The sequence below is a fragment of the Clinocottus analis genome, unplaced genomic scaffold (assembly GCF_023055335.1).
Source record: "Clinocottus analis isolate CAN_PGR_092001 unplaced genomic scaffold, fCliAna1.0.p SCAF_9, whole genome shotgun sequence".
Lineage (NCBI taxonomy): Eukaryota > Metazoa > Chordata > Actinopteri > Perciformes > Cottidae > Clinocottus > Clinocottus analis.
The window spans coordinates 2,221,766-2,237,500 of record NW_027176251.1 but is presented as its reverse complement, the minus strand read 5'-3'; the positions used below and the strand labels follow the sequence as shown (position 1 = coordinate 2,237,500).

The following is a 15,735-nucleotide window of genomic DNA, read 5'->3' as shown; positions in this document are numbered from 1 at the left end:
AAACCACGCCCACAGGAACAACTCATTGGCTCTAATCGATCAATAAACATTTCATTAGTCCTGAATTAGCTCTTAGGGGAACACGCAAGTCTGTTAACCTCCTCACTAAATACACATGAGGAGCATTAAGGAGAGGAATGTTTGGCCACTGAGTCCTCCTTCACATCCAGGAGGAGAAGGAGCAGGAATAAAGTGTGGGGGGGGGGGGGGGGGGGGGCAGGAGAAAAAGGGAGGAGCAGGAATAAGACTGAGCAGGAGGATGGACCAGGAATCATTAAGGAGAGGAATGTTTGGCCACACACTCCTTTCCATCCAGGAGGAAGAGGAGCAAGAGGGAAGAGGAGCAGGAGGAATGTTTGGCAGAGGCTCAACAGGAGTTGAGCTCCTCCATGGTTTGATTCAGAGTCGTCTGGAGCTCCATGTTGGCGTTTCTGGCCGAAGTCAAAGTGTCTGAAATAAAAACAAAATACATATAAATATACAACACAAACACACAATGGGGACCACCATCATTGTACGGGGAGCAGAACAAACCTTCCAGGCCGTCGATGCTCTTCTCCAGTTTGGCCACTGAGCGCTCCGCAGCCTCGGCTCTGCTTTCAGCCTGCAAACAAAGTCAACCTTAACATTGGACCAATGGGACGGGGTTACAACAGGAAGTGGACCTTTACATTGGACCAATAAGATGGGGTTACAACAGGAAGTGGACGCACCTCCTTCAGCTTGCTGCTCAGGTTCTTGATCTCTTCCTCGTAGCGGTCCTCTTTGTGAGAGTACTGAGAGAGAGAGAGAGAGAGAGAGGGAGTCAGAACCAGGTGTGGGACAGCAGGTATCAGGACACAACTAATTACTGGTTACACTGGTTGACCATCAGTGATGCTCAACCAGTGTGTGTGTGTGTGTGTGTTGACCTCCTCCTCCTTCTCCTCTTCCTCCTACCTTCTCCGTCTGGGCCTCCAGAGACTTTGAACTAGTGAAGACACTTTTCAGCTCCTCCTCCAACCCTCGACTCTTACTGCAGGTCAAAGGTCAAACAGGTAAGCTTCCTCTGGGCCGTGACCTCATGAGTTGGCTTCTCCTCCAGTGAGGAGCAGCAGGTTAGAGTCATGCAGGAGCAGCAGGAGGAGCTGAAGCAGCAGGAGGTCAGAGGTCTGGAGGAGGAGCTCCGTTTGAGTGACAGCAGGTCAGTACCTTGTCCTCAGACGCCTGCAGGCTCTTCAGCGATTGGTCGAAACTCCTCAACTGCTCCTCCAACCTCCGAACCTTACTGTTAGGCAGGCAGGTAGTCAGGAAGACAGGTAGACAGGTAAAGAGGAAGACAGGTAGTCAGGTAGTGAGGAAGACCGGTAGACAGGTAGTCAGGTAGGGAGAAAGACAGATGGTCAGGTGAGCAGTGTCAACACGTTCAGGAGAAAGAAAGCATTAAGATAAGAAGGCTGTTAGTGAAGCAGTGTGACGTCATCACTGTGACGTCAGCAGTGATCACAATGTGACGTCATCACTGCTAAACATGCACAGGTGTGTGTTTGTACCTCTCTCCCTGCTCAGCTCTGTCTTCAGCTCGTTCCAGTTCACCTTCCACCATCACCAGTTTACGAGCCACCTGTCAATCAAATGCCTTGGTTTTACAGCATAACAGTGAGAAGTATAAGTACAAAAGTAGACACTAGCTAGCTCTGGAGACGGGCGAGCGAGCAAGCTAACACTCATATATCATGTTCATATCCATCAAGCGTTCAATGATGATGTTCAACGAGGTCCAGTTAGAGAAAGTGCTAATGAAGGTCAGAACATCTTAACTTCAACCTGCTCTGTGCTTCAGTCCCTCAAGTACTGAAGTGTGCGTTTACACTATCATTCATTCACCTGAACAGTTTCTTTCAACGGGCTGTCAGTCTGATGAGCAATTAATCAGACACTTAGTACACTTTCACCTGCACTACCTGGACTACTGTTTCCTCAAAGTCTTATTTTTATATTTATCTTTTTATCTAGCTCTTGCATAGAAAAGAAGTACGAAGCACAGAATCCGGCGTCAAATTCTATGTATGTATTCTATGCACGTACATGGCCATTAAAGCTGATTCTTCTGAGATATATAGTACTTCATGGGCAGCAGCAGTTTGACTCATCTACAGGACGGTGGTGATGAGGGAGCTTCAACACTGATTGGCTTAGGCAACTCAGCACACACAGAACCAGAGAGAGAGACAGACAGACACACACAAACACAGAGACACACAAACACAGAGAGATACACACACACCTCTTCATATTTGCGGTCGGCCTCCTCAGCGATCAGCTTGGCTTCTCTGAGCTGAACCTCCAGCTGCTCCATCTTCTCCTCGTCCTTCAGAGCTCTGTTCTCTATCACCTTCATCCCTCTGAGGAGAGATAGATAGCTGTGTCTCCTTGAGGAATCAAACCTCCAGGTAGGTAAGCAGGTAGGTAGGTAGATAGAGGTGTGCGTGTGTGTCACCTCTCGCTCTCGTCCGCTCCTTTCTCCACCTCATCCAGCTTGTGCACCGTGCTGGTCAGGCGCTCCTGGACACGCTCCAGGTTGTCTTCGCTGAGCTGCAGCCGGCGGCCCAGAGACGTCACCTCCGCCTCCGCCTGCAAGACAACAGGCAGGGCACGGCCACAGGTCAGGCTTTTGTGTGTGTGTGTGTATGTGTGTCTCTGTGTGCGACTGTGATTCTGTGTGTGCACACCTCCTCTCTGGTCCTCTTCTCCTTCTCCACTTCCTTCTGCAGCCGGGAGGCTCTGTCCTCCGCTTCCTCCGCCTGCTCCTGCAGCACTTTGATCTTCTTCTTCACGGCATCGATGCTGTTCAGTCCTCCGCTCATCTTCCTCCTCTTTGACTTTCTCTGCAGCACAAGCAGCGTTAGCTCCACAAGCTAGCCGGGCTAATAGCTCATTTAGGGGAAAGAATCAAAACCTCACATTCATGACTCATCACTTCAGTTCACAGTATTAAATACCAATAACCTTTAGACTGAAGCGTTTTATTAGAAACATACCCAACAAATAATTAATGATCAAAAGTTGAAGTCATGTGCGTGTGAATATATATATATATATATATATATATATATATATATATATATATATATATATATATATGCGTGTATGTATATGTAATTAGCTTGTTAGCTCCGGAAGCTAACAGCGGACCACCGCCCTGTTAGCATGTTAGCTTAGCGTCAGGGCGCGTGCACCAGGTGGGCAGGTCTGAATGGGTCTCCTCACCTGTCCGAAGCTCCTGAAGACAAAACACCTGTGGCTCGAGCCCGACTACACCTGACGTCACAGAGCAGGTCGCTACTAGCTAGCTGTTAGCTCGCAAGCTACAGGAAGTTTAACAATCAAAACAAACAAACAAACTCTGTTTGAGTCTGAAGCTCCACGATGACTCTGGGCTGCGGGCTCTGGTTCTGGTCTCTAAGGGCTCTGGTTCTGTTGTGGTTCTAGTTTAGTTTAGTTCTGCTTTACGCTGCGCCGCTTCCTCGTCCAGCCAACTCCCAACTGACGACTACACCTTCATCCGGGTTAAGTTCCCTCCACCGGATGTGACGGTGATGACCTTTCAAATTAAAAGCGATTTAAAGTCTATAAAGTAAAGGATACAAATCTCAGGCTAAAACAATAAAAACGTAACAAATATATAAAATGTGTTTTAATCAGTCAGATATTTCTGAAATGTATTTATTACAAAGAACAAAGTAAACCTGAAGACAGAAAGTATTTTATTTTAATCTTCAGTAATAAAAAAACATCATATTTCTTCCAGCTGATTAGATTTATAATGAGCACACAAACAAACAATAAACTTACAACAAAAATCATTCTCAGTTTTCGGATCAAATCTTTATACAAACACTTCATTAAAACGTTTCTACTGTTAAAAGTTACAATATAATAAGAAACCTCTGACTCCAGATCAGTCTGAACTCCAAACTGCTGTCACACGGTCACGTGATCACGTGACCACACGGTCACGCGATCTATCTTAATGTACAGACTTTAGTTTCCTTGTGTCACATGATACCAAAACACCTGAAGTATAGAAATGTACTGAAAAGGAGGTTTTGTAATTTTAATAAACATTCAGTGAGTTACAATGATAAAAATATAAATGTGTAAATAACACAATATATGTGTTTATTTCCTCCTTAAAACCGTCGCTCTGTTTATTTCATAAACGTTTCAGAACAATGGTGGCCCGTCGGATTGTGTCATGAGTGGTAACCGTCTCCATGGTGAAAGGGCTCCTTCATCTCTTTTACATTAATAATTCAATATTTGCAAAATGTTAAAACTTCCACACGTTGTTTCTCACTTCATGAGCTCCTGATGGGAAATATAGTCCATTAAGCAGGGAAATGTAGTCCATTAAACTCAGCATTGGTGGAAAATGTAGTCCATCAAACTCCGCATTGGTGGGAAATGTAGTCCATTAAACTGGGGAAAGTAGTCAATTAAACTCAACGTTGACGGGACGAAGACGCTGTCCAGAGTCTCATCTGACTCTGAGGTTCAGCTGTAATTATTCGATCCAGAGATGCGTGGAGGAGATGCCCGCCATGTGCAATGCATCTTGGTACTTGTAGGCACAGCCGGCTCCTCAGCGGCACCAAGGAAGTTATTCCTTAAAAGAACTACATTTACCATCAACACCGACCGGACGTCGACCTTTAACATGTTCAGCATTTCTCAATAAAAACTTCCTCAAACGAGCCGATTGGTTCGAACCAACCAATCAATAAGACAATATACGATCAGATCCTGTACACGTAAAAAAGAAATAGCCATGCTAACATGCTAACAGACAGCAGTGATCTCAGGTTACAGGACAGTACGAGATCCGTTAACAACCGTTTCATCCTGGAAAGATTTCTGTAAACTTATAAATTCAAACTTTGTTCCTAAATTGAATTCTTCTTTTTTTTTGGTTTCACAAAGGACAGAAACAGGTTTGAGTCTCTTGGACGAATTGACAGTAAAATCCTACATAATCTTTCTAATATTAAACTACGCTTAGCTTTAAGTTACCATATAAATACAGTTTACACGTTTATAACCCAACCGAACACAGCAGGTTGTGACTCAAGTCCTTCATATTCAAAGGCATTCTGGGTAATGTAGTGTGGTAACCATAATGCGTCTCATCTTTGAGTCTCAACGATAGAAAAAACAAGTCCTATGACGAGGTATAAAGCCCGCCCTCCCATTACAAGGCCCAGCACACTTCAAGGTGTGTGGGCGGGGCTACAGCTGAAGTGGCGATGTAAACAGGTCACATGGTTATACTTCCCGTTTCTAACCTAACAGCAACATCCAGAAAACACTTCAAGCAAAAGTATGGCAGCTGCGACCAAAAGTCCCCTTTGGTCTGAAAATCGCATCTGTAAGACAGAAAATTACATCATCTCCAGCTTTCACAACAAAAGTCTGACAGCGACTGGCACCACAGTAACATCACGGTGACATCAGCAAGTCCCTGAGGACAGGTGAGGCGTTAACTGGGATCAGCTCCACACTCGCTCTCCTCTGGGATGTCCTGCAGGTCTGAGGGGTCAGAGGTCAGGGTTTAATCATTAATACAACACGTTGGCGTCATTATAATAAATCAGTGCGGTCACATGACGTGGTTCTGACCTCTCGGGCTGTCGGAGCGAGGAGAGATCCTCATCACTTCCTCCCCGTTGCCTTCCTCGACGCCATCTAATTGGTCGACAGGATCCTGGCTGGCCAATGGTGCGAGAGGGCGGGGCTCCAACTCTCTGCTGCCGCGCCTCCTGCTCCCCTGCTGACAGACATCATAGCTTATCTTATTTTAGTTTAGCTTATTTTGGCTTATCTTATTTTATCTTAGCTAATTTTAATTTAGCTTATCCTGGTTTTATTCCACCAGAGGTGATCCACAAAGACTTTCTCTGTGTTCGCTGGTTTACTTCATCCTGTTTAAGTTGGTCGAGGTTTAGTTAATCTTGGTTTAGTCAACCCTGGTGAACTTTATCCAGGTTTAGTTGATCTTGGTTTAGTTGATCCAGGTTTAGTTGATCTTGGGTTAGTTAACCAGTAAAAGTCAGAATTAACCAAAGTGTCACCTGACCCACCTGTTCTCCCTTGTTGACATTAGTAATCTCTCCATTGGTCCTCTTCTTGCTCCCTGGCTCCGCCCCCTCTCTCGTTGGCTCCTCCCCTCTCCTCCGGAGCCGTGTCACTTCCTCCTGCAGCAGCTCCACCTGCCGCCGCAGCAGCACCGCCTCCCCGCTGGCGTCCAGCCCTGCGTCCCGCGACATCGATCGCGTGAGGCGGGGGGCGCCGCCTGTGGTCAACAAAGGTGCGGGGTCTGTTCTGATTGACAGCTCCAAGATCGAATCTTGACGAATCACAGCAGCCTGAAGAGGGTCAAAGAGAAAACGCAGTGTGAGATAACAACACATGTATATAGTCTATGTACTATACTAAATACAGACTGTTATATTATTATGTGTATATATATATATATATATATATATATATATATATATATATATATATATATATATATAATTTGAACAATATCAGTCATGTTCATCATGATTATTGCACAGTGAATAACCTGCAGGGCGTGCAGCTGCGTGCTCAGACCGACCAGCCGCTGACGCACTTCCTGTGGAGAGGATAGTGATGACATCATCAGACCAACATTCTCACAGTCAATGGTGTGAAATGTTCCTTAAAATAAACAGTCACGGTTATTACTCTTATGACCAACGACGTTAAAACAGGAAGTGCTCTTTACCTCGTTGAGGGTTCGTTCTTGCAGCTGGTTGCCGTTTGGGTCCTAAAGGAGGAAAACAAAGAGCTTCAAGACATTTATTCTTCACGTTGTTTACACAGACGCCATAACTGAATGATGACGTCCGTGTAAACTACAAAGAACTGAAACATTTAATCTACCATAGAAACTACAAAGACCTGAAACCTTTAATCTACCATAGAAACTTCATCACAACCTTAAGTTGTAAACAAAATTAAAAGTTTTAGTGGAAATGAAGATGATTTACCTTCGAAGAGATGTTCAAGTCAAAAGAACCGTTGAGAGAACCAGAGTCTCCGTCTGAGACACAAAGACAATGAGACAATGAGACACAAAGACAGAGACACAAAGACAGAGAGACAGCGACACAAAGACACAGAGAAAGTTTAATTCTCCTTCAATGTGATCATGTGTGTGTATATTAAGTATATATATCCACATAGTGACTCACTGCTGAGCTCCTGGTTGTACTTCTGGATGTTGGACTTCAGCAGCAGTTCAGTCAGTTTGTCCACTAAAACAAAAACAACAGTTAGTCCACTAAAGCAAAACAACAACAGTTAGTCCACTAAAACAACAACAACAGTTAGTCCACTAAAGCAAAACAACAACAGTTAGTCCACTAAAGCAAAACAACAACAGTTAGTCCACTAAAACAACAACAACAGTTAGTCCACTTAAACAACAACAGTTAGTCCATTAAAGCAAAACAACAACAGTTAATCCACTAAAACAACAACAACAGTTAGTCCACTTAAACAACAACAACAGTTAGTCCATTAAAGCAAAACAACAACAGTTAGTCCACTAAAACAACAACAACAACAGTTAGTCCACCAAAGCAAAACAACAACAGTTAGTCCACTAAAGCAAAACAACAACAGTTAGTCCACTAAAGCAAAACAACAACAGTTAGTCCACTAAAACCAAACAACAACAGTTTGATTCTGTGTTGGCTCTGAAGACAAAGATGAAGACTCACCCTCGGTGATGGAGGAGGTGAGCAGTGGCTCGGCCTGAGGAGCATGAGGCGTGTCCGCCCTGAACAGGTTCCTGCAGGAGGAAGAGGAGGAGGAGGTGCTGAGCTCCACTCCTTCTTCATCTCCTCCTCCCCCTCCTGTCGCCTCCACCAGGTCAGAAAATAGAGTCACTCGCTCCTGAAGGAGCTCCAGCACCTCCCTGTCCTTCTGCTGGATGTCAGCTGAGGAGGAGGAGGAGAGATGAGTAAGGGGAGGAGGAGAATAAAGAGGAAAAGAAGAAAGAGGAGGAGGAGAATAAAGAGGGAGAGAAGAAAGAGAAGGAGGAAGAGGAGTTGTACCTCTGAGTCTGCGCAGTAAAGCTTTGTCTTCAGTCTCAATGAGAGGAAACTCGTCTCTGGACGGACAACTGCAGAAAAAACACATGATGTACTTCATAGTGTACTGTAAGGTACCATAAGGTACAGTGAGGTACTATAAGGTACAGTATTATGAGCTACCAAAAGGTACTATGAGATACCATGAGGTACCAAAAGGTACAGTACTATTAGATACTATAAGGTACTATGAGGTACAGCGAGGTACTGACTTGAGAGCAGTCTGCTGAATGCGGCTCATCCAGGTCCGGCGTCCTTCTTTGGACGAAGCGTGCAGCTCGTACATCTCTGGGGGGGTGGAGGCACTGATCAGGTACATCCCTCGCTCCTGATTGGCTATGTCTCTGACGATCAGGTTATTGAGAGAGACTACCGGAGACTTGTCCTGAGAGACCGGTGGAGAGACGGGTCCATGGTCAGGTACACAGACATTAGATTTTATATTAACAACACAGACGCAGCTCTGGAGGCGGATAGTTAGCTAGTCAGTTAGCTAATTGACTAGTTAGCTAGTCTGCTGGACCACCAGCTGCTGTATGCATTAAAGCATTGTCGCCAACATGGTAGCCAACTGTACACTGGTTTAGCTAGCTTGCTACTTCCAGCAAGCCTTTCTGGAGGGAGGAGAGACACATGCAGGTGTGACCAGGTGTGACTCACCAGTGACGCGAAGGTGAACTTCTGATCTTTCTCCTGAAGGAAAACCAAGATGTCTGACATCAGCAGGACTTGCACATCTGGAGACAAACACACAGAGGCTGGTCAGCAGGTGTGCGCTCTGTGTGACATCGCATCAGGTGCTGTGACATCGCAGCAGGTGAATAGGTGAGGCTACATCCGCCCCTCTACCTTTCATCCTGGAGCCCTGGACCTTCCAGAGCAGCGCCCCCTCGTAGAGTAGCCTCCTCCTCAGAAGCTCTCCGCCTCTGAAAACTCCTCCTCCCCGGACCTCTGCCTGGGCCCGGGGGTCTAGACGGGCCTGGATCTCCTGTAGCCTCCTGGTCCGGTCCAGCTCCAGCACCTCCTTGTCCACTGAGCTGATCAGCTCCTTCAGGAGCAGCAGGGCCTGTCTCAACGCCTGCGCCTCCTCTTCATTGCCTGCAAGAGGTCAACAGGTCAGTGGTTATTAAAGGGCAGAGGTCATTAAAGGTCAGAAGTCAATTAAGGTCAAAGGTCACAGGTACCTTTGGTGTTGTCGAGGATTCGCTGGATGATGACAGGGTACTTCGTAATTCGCTGTGTCACCAGCAGGATGCACTCCTGGACGCCATGTCGACGCAGCAGTGGGCCACGACAGGCACGCTAAGAATTATGGGATGGAAAGAGGCAGAGACCAGCTCAAACCAGTTCTAACATTCGTCCATATTGGCGCAAACCCAGATCTGCATTTGGAGAAACTAGACTAAACCAGGATCTTACCTGGACTTAAAAACCAGGTCTGAACCAGATTCATTTAACCTAAATGAACTAAACCAGGTTTAAAGCTACGTTTAACAAAGGTGGAAACAAATCTAATCTGAGTCAGGTCTAGTCTAAACCAGGTCTAGTCTCAACTGTAAACTGGATCTAGTTCCAGGTCCAGACTCAAGTCCTGATCCTGGTCCTCACCCTTATGAACGGCTGCAGCCTTCGGTCTCGAGTTAGAACTTCTTTGTAGAGTTTCACAGCTTTCGGGTGTCGACTGCAGAACTCAGAGTAAAGTTTCTTCATGTCGTTTGCACACTGACCTGAAAACTACACACACACGCAGCACGCACGCACGCACGCACGCACGCACGCAGGCAGGCACGCACGCACGCACGCACACACACACACACACACACACATTAATAAAGAGTTGGCTGAAGGAGACCAGTGGGAGGAGCATGGCCTTGACCCTTCATGGCTTCATCCCTCCATGACCTTGACCTTGAGAAGCTTGTACCTGTCTGAGCAGCAGGTCTCCGATGCAGCGGACGGTAAAGTTGTTGTCGCTGCCCTCAACCAGCCCCTCCCTCCTCCTGTTCAGCAGCTCTGACAGGAAGCTGGAGTGCCACTCCAGCAGCTGGTCCAGACAGGGAAAGATGGTATGCACCACAGCCGCCTCCAGCATCACCTCCTCCAGCATGCCGCGCCGGTACACACCCTCCATGATGCGCAGCGTGCGCACGTGGTGGAACTCCGTCTGAATCAACTCTGTGAGGCGTGAACCTGTATTATTAATATGCAAGTGTATATTTATAAATATACATTCATAACATACATGTGCATACCGTAGATGACGTCCTGCTTCTTGATCAGGTCTTTGTGGAGCGTCTGCAGGAAGCTGGGCTCCACTACGAGGCTCCAGCTGTCCTTCTGCACACAGCTGCCCTCCTCCTGCAGCTCCTCCAGCAGGGGGCTCCACCACCACTCACCTGCACACAGAGCACTGTGACATCATACTGGCAAGACAATAACAATAATACTGGTAAAATGATTAATAATGGCAATACTACTCATACTAGTAATACTCATAATAACAATGGTAATACTAAAAGCATGTTAGTAATAGTAATAACACTAATAATAATACTGGTAATAATACAAATAATAGTTATAACATGTTAGTAATAATGATGATAAGAGCTACAGACCGTCGTCAGTCAGAGACTCCATGGACAGAGTTCTGCTCCTGAAATTCAATGACTCAGTCGACTGAGACAGAATTCGCCTGAGACCCACAGACTCCTCACTCATCCTGAGAGACAGACAGGTGAGAGACAGGTGAGAGTGAGACAGGTGAGCGTGGGGAGCATAGAATATCATGAAAACAATTAACTGAACGACAAAGGGATTTGTGTGATAAATATTAATCTGTATGAATCCACAACCAATCAGGCGGCTGCGTTGCTCACCCTGCGATGTTATTGGTGGAGACGCTCTTGACCAATGAGAGGCCAGAGCGGACGCGCCGGGAGCCCAGCAGAGACTGCCGGCGGCTGTCTGACAGGTAGATGGCCGAGCTGGGCCGCTCCTTCATCATCGGGGCTGAGGAGACAAGAACAACTCGTCTTCATCATCACAGAACAGCTGACAGACAGACAGACAGACAGACAGACAGACAGACAGACAGACAGACAGACAGACAGACAGACAGACAGACAGACAGACAGACAGACTCACTTTTGGTGCGCATAGTGACATTCTGCAAAGCTGAACTGTTCCTCGACAACGTCAACTTCTGTTGCTGTTAGAGAGAGACAGACAGGTAGTCAGTAAAGACAGACAGGTAGTCAGTACAGACAGACAGGTAGTCAGTGCAGACAGACAGGTAATCAAGTAAGATATTTCTTACCTTTTGCTTCATTTTGGCACAGCTGGCCAGACTGTCTCTGCAGCGGTTATGGATGGTGACATTACATGCTGAGAGACAGACAGGCAGAGAGACAGACAGGCAGAGAGACAGACAGAAACATGTTACTCATTGTATTTACTCAACATGCCTGTAAGTCACACAAACACACGTAAACTCTCCTGTGATGAGACCGACTGCAGCTGTTTTAGGTTCTGGAGCCTTAGAACCTCCACTAGATCCTTATAACGTCCTCTAGAACCTCCACTAGAACCTTAAACCCTCCTCTAAAAGCTCCACTAGAACATTAGAACCTCCATTACAACCTCCACTCGAACCTTATAACCAACTTTAGAACCTCCACTAGAACCTTAAAACCTCCAATAGAACCTCAACTAGGACCTTATAACCTCATTAGAACCTTTACTAGAACCTTATAGCCTACTCTAGAACCTCCACTAGGACCTTAGAACCTCCTTAGAACCTCTACTAGAACCTTATAACCTCCTCTTGAACCTCCACCACAACCGTAGAGGTTCCACTAGAACACTGGATCTCCACTAGAACCTTAGAGGCTCCTCAAGGTCTCAAGTCCACATTCCTGAAAATACTGAAAAGAGAAGACGAGGAAAAAATAGACTGCAGACTGTTTCCTGTGGTTACACGCAAACACACGCACACAAATAAATTTAGTAAACACAGACACACATTACACACATACGTGACACACATTACGAACACACATTACACACATGTGAGACCCCCTCCCCTCTCCCACACACACACACATGTCCCCTCGACCTAGTTCTCAGGGTTCCACCTCAGCAGCCAATCACAAAGCAGGAAAACGTGTGTTTGTGTTAATCTGAAAATCTGAAGATGTACATCTGTTCATAGTGAGGGAGGATTAACACACCATCTGTTACACACACACACACACACACACACACACACACACACACACACACACACACACACACACACACACACAATACACACTATACAGACACTACACTCTACACACACACACACACACACACACACACACACTACACACAAGTAGCAGTGTGTAGCAGCAGTGTGTAGTAGAAGTGTGTAGCAGCAGTGTGTAGTATCAGTGTGCTGCAGTGTGCTGCAGTGTGTAGCAGCAGTGTGCAGCAGCAGTGTGTTGCAGCATTGTGTACCTGGGCAGCTCAGCGCCTCCTTGGCCGTGATGCTCCTGTTGCAGGAGGAGCACAGCGTGGTGGACGACACCGTGAGGGAGGTGAACAGATGGCCATTGCTCCTCGCCTCCCTCTCTCGCGCCTCCTTCTCTCTCTCCTTCACACGCACCTTTTCCTTGTTCTGAGGAGAGACAGACAGGTGGTCAGACAGACAGACAGAGAAACAGACAGATGACAGACATGCATACAGAGGGACAGACATGCAGACAGACATGCAGACAGGGAGACAGACAGAGAGACAGACATGCAAACAGGGAGACAGACATGCAGACAGAGAGACAGACATGCAGACAGAGAGACAGACATGCAGACAGGGAGACAGACAGGTTATTGGTGTATTCCAGCGTTCCAGACTTTGATCTCTGATTGGACTAAACACGGTCACATTGTTCATTGGAGACACAAACAGATAGTGGTTCACTGTGAACCTGAACCTGAAGCAGCAGAGCATCATGGGAAAGTTGTAGTCCAGATAGAAACTACAGAGTGACCGCCGAGTGCGCAGATGAGCTCAGAGTCAGATGATTCAGACTGAAGCTAAAAGTGGATTTGAAGTTGCACAACAGTGGTTTCTAGAGCAGAATACACAGAGGGGCATTGTGGGTAATGAGTCATGCTCGCAGCTATTTCTAAGGAAGGAAGGTTTTATGAGCTGAGGACTCTGTGCTCGTCACGTGACCGAGACTTCAAGCTAACAGAGCTATCAGCGCTAACACAGCTATCAGAGCTAACATAACTAACAGAGCCAATAAAAACCTGTTAGCTCATGAAATGTTCCACTAAAGCAGTGGTTCTCAAACTGTGGGGCGTGGCCCTCTAGTGGGGTGTGGAGGTAATACAGGAAGGGGCGGGCTGTTTGTAATTATTTATTAAAATCCTGTGTAACCTGTTAATTTGTTAACAGGTTACACTAATAACATGTTAACACTGGAACATGTTATTAGTGTTCTTCCTCAAAGTGGAGCATGACAAGTTCGAGAACCTGGGCAGGAAGAGGAAGTGTATGTGTGTGTGTGTGTGTGTGTGTGTGTGTGTGTGTGTGTGTGTGTGTGTGTGTGTGTGTGTGTGTGTGTGTGTGTGTGTGTATGTGTATGTGAGAGAGAGTGTGTGTGTGTGTGACATATTGAGATGAACAAGTGAAGTAATCTGGTGACAGCCAGCGATCAGCTGATCAATAAATAAAGAGCTCAGTGATGGAGACAATAAAGAGAGCTCTGTCTGAGAGGAGAAGGAGGAGGAGGAGTAGAGGACAAGCTGTAGGAGGAAAGGAAGAGGAGAGATATCTCATATTTAAATATTATTAAAGAGATATGTGATCATCAACCTCACAATAACGTTGTGTAATTGATAGTTTACTCTTTCTCTCTCCTCTCTATCTCTAATTTTCTCTTCTCTCTCTCTCTCTCTCTCTCTCTCTCTCTCTCTCTCTCTCTCTCTCTCTCTCTCTCTCTCTCTCTCTCTCTCTCTCTCTCTCTCTCTCTCTCTCTCTCTCTCTCTCTCTCTCTCTCTCTCTCTCTCTCTCTCTCTCTCTCTCTCTCTCTCTCTCTCTCTCTCTCTCTCTCTCTCAGTGGGATGTTCGATCCCCGATCTCCCCGTAGTTCACATGGGGAAGCGCTGGATGTAGGAAGTAGGAAGCTCCAAAGAGGTGAATTTATTCTGGTTCGTAAGGAACTGAAAACGTTTTACACTTCAAACTGAAGGCGTGTTTGTTTTTAGTTTGCCGGTCAAAGGTCAACCGACACTTCCTGTATGGATGCGCGCACGCGCACACTCCCCTCCCCCCGTTTCCTCCTGCAGGACAAAGCGGCCACGCTGCTGCTAACGGAGACACACACACACACACACACACACACACACACCGTAGCAGTCCGCGTGTCCAGGTACACGGCGAACACGCACGCGCAAACGCGCGCGGTAATAAAGCATAAATCGTTTTTCAGTCTGAACTGAAGAAAAAAAAAGTGTCCATTTCCGTTTATGAGCTTCAACTTCTTCATTCTGTTCAAACAGCTTCCTCCAGGTCACCGGTCTGTTACTGATCTGTTACTGGTCTGGTGGTCTGTTACTGGTCTTGTTACAGTTCTGATCGACCAGATGATCGATCAGCAGCACTGTGATCAGCACATCTGGAGTAACGGACGCGCGCACAAAGCGGAACAGACACAAAGTGACGCGTCGCTTCTGTTTCCGATCACTGAAGCGGACCGATATGTCTTATCGATCCTGATCGGTAACTATCAGGATCGAACGGTGATCGGGCACGCGCGTGCCCGTGAGTCCGTTTCTTTCTTTTTCCCGTGAACTCACCTTCAGGTTAATTTCCTTCATCCTGTCCTGTCTCCTGCTCTCCAGCAGCCGGGACATCCCCTCCGACAAACCAATCGCACCTATGAATCACCTGCTCGCCACCTGATCACCGCTCTTAGATCAGTAATCGATAATATTCGGCGAGTGTTGGGTTCTGGTCCCGGAGTAGTCCGCAGTCTGAGCCCGGGGGCGGGGCGTCGCGCTGACTGACGGCTCCGTTCACTACTTCTGACCAATCAGAGCTCAGCCCGCTGCCGCTAAGATCAGCCAATCCCCTTACCGCACGCGCCTTAAGCCCCGCCCACCAGCATCTGTTAGGGAGCGCTTGTTTTCTCCCCCGCGCAGCGAAGTGGACGGCGTGGGTGGAGTCGGTCTCTATGACAACGTGTCGACGTGTCACGTGATGCACAGCAGCCAATCAGAAAGCTGGATGAAGTCACGTGGTCGATGAACATAGGACTGGATTAACCCCGCCCCCCCTTCGCAGCAGAGTGTACAACGCGGTACTGTGTGACGTGGAACCACCGAGCGCTGACCCCGCCCGCCCTAAAGGATGCCGGTGTCGAAACCAGACAAACCTCCCGCTCACTGACAGTCACAAAAAGACCTAATCGGAGTGACGTCACACTGTAGTAGTACTCTTACTGCAGCAGTAGTACTCTTACTGCAGTTGTTGTACTACTGCTGCAGTAAGAGTACTACTACTGCAGTAAGAGTACTACTACTGCAG

The 15,735-nt window shown here is 46.9% G+C and overlaps 2 protein-coding genes across 5 annotated transcripts; both read right to left on the bottom strand.

Annotated features, from left to right (window-relative positions):
- Window positions 1-207: 207 nt before the first annotated feature.
- On the bottom strand, window positions 208-3,551 carry LOC137780922 (tropomyosin alpha-3 chain-like). 3 transcript variants are annotated; one of them, XM_068569304.1, is made up of 9 exons: window positions 3,250-3,551; window positions 2,712-2,913; window positions 2,480-2,613; window positions 2,267-2,384; window positions 1,533-1,603; window positions 1,192-1,267; window positions 714-776; window positions 535-604; window positions 208-450 (listed from the first exon to the last, which is right to left on the bottom strand). In XM_068569304.1, the coding sequence occupies exons 2-9, from the start codon at window positions 2,844-2,846 to the stop codon at window positions 368-370; spliced, it is 750 nt and encodes a 249-aa protein (XP_068425405.1). In that variant the 5' UTR covers window positions 2,847-2,913; window positions 3,250-3,551; the 3' UTR covers window positions 208-367. The 3 variants fall into 3 exon arrangements, with proteins under 3 accessions (XP_068425405.1, XP_068425404.1, XP_068425406.1); XM_068569303.1 differs by having other exon boundaries at window positions 2,712-2,867; XM_068569305.1 differs by lacking the exon at window positions 1,192-1,267 and adding an exon at window positions 940-1,015 and having other exon boundaries at window positions 2,712-2,867.
- A 215-nt stretch (window positions 3,552-3,766) lies between these two features.
- On the bottom strand, window positions 3,767-15,185 carry LOC137781679 (rho guanine nucleotide exchange factor 2-like). 2 transcript variants are annotated; one of them, XM_068570583.1, is made up of 22 exons: window positions 15,006-15,185; window positions 12,660-12,819; window positions 11,479-11,546; window positions 11,307-11,370; window positions 11,039-11,171; window positions 10,778-10,881; window positions 10,415-10,558; window positions 10,087-10,337; window positions 9,771-9,896; window positions 9,347-9,464; window positions 9,012-9,260; window positions 8,823-8,899; window positions 8,375-8,547; window positions 8,127-8,194; window positions 7,791-8,009; window positions 7,260-7,322; window positions 7,056-7,108; window positions 6,791-6,832; window positions 6,608-6,658; window positions 6,120-6,404; window positions 5,659-5,809; window positions 3,767-5,568 (listed from the first exon to the last, which is right to left on the bottom strand). In XM_068570583.1, the coding sequence occupies exons 1-22, from the start codon at window positions 15,060-15,062 to the stop codon at window positions 5,519-5,521; spliced, it is 2,706 nt and encodes a 901-aa protein (XP_068426684.1). In that variant the 5' UTR covers window positions 15,063-15,185; the 3' UTR covers window positions 3,767-5,518. The 2 variants fall into 2 exon arrangements, with proteins under 2 accessions (XP_068426684.1, XP_068426685.1); XM_068570584.1 differs by having other exon boundaries at window positions 5,659-5,806.
- Window positions 15,186-15,735: the final 550 nt, after the last annotated feature.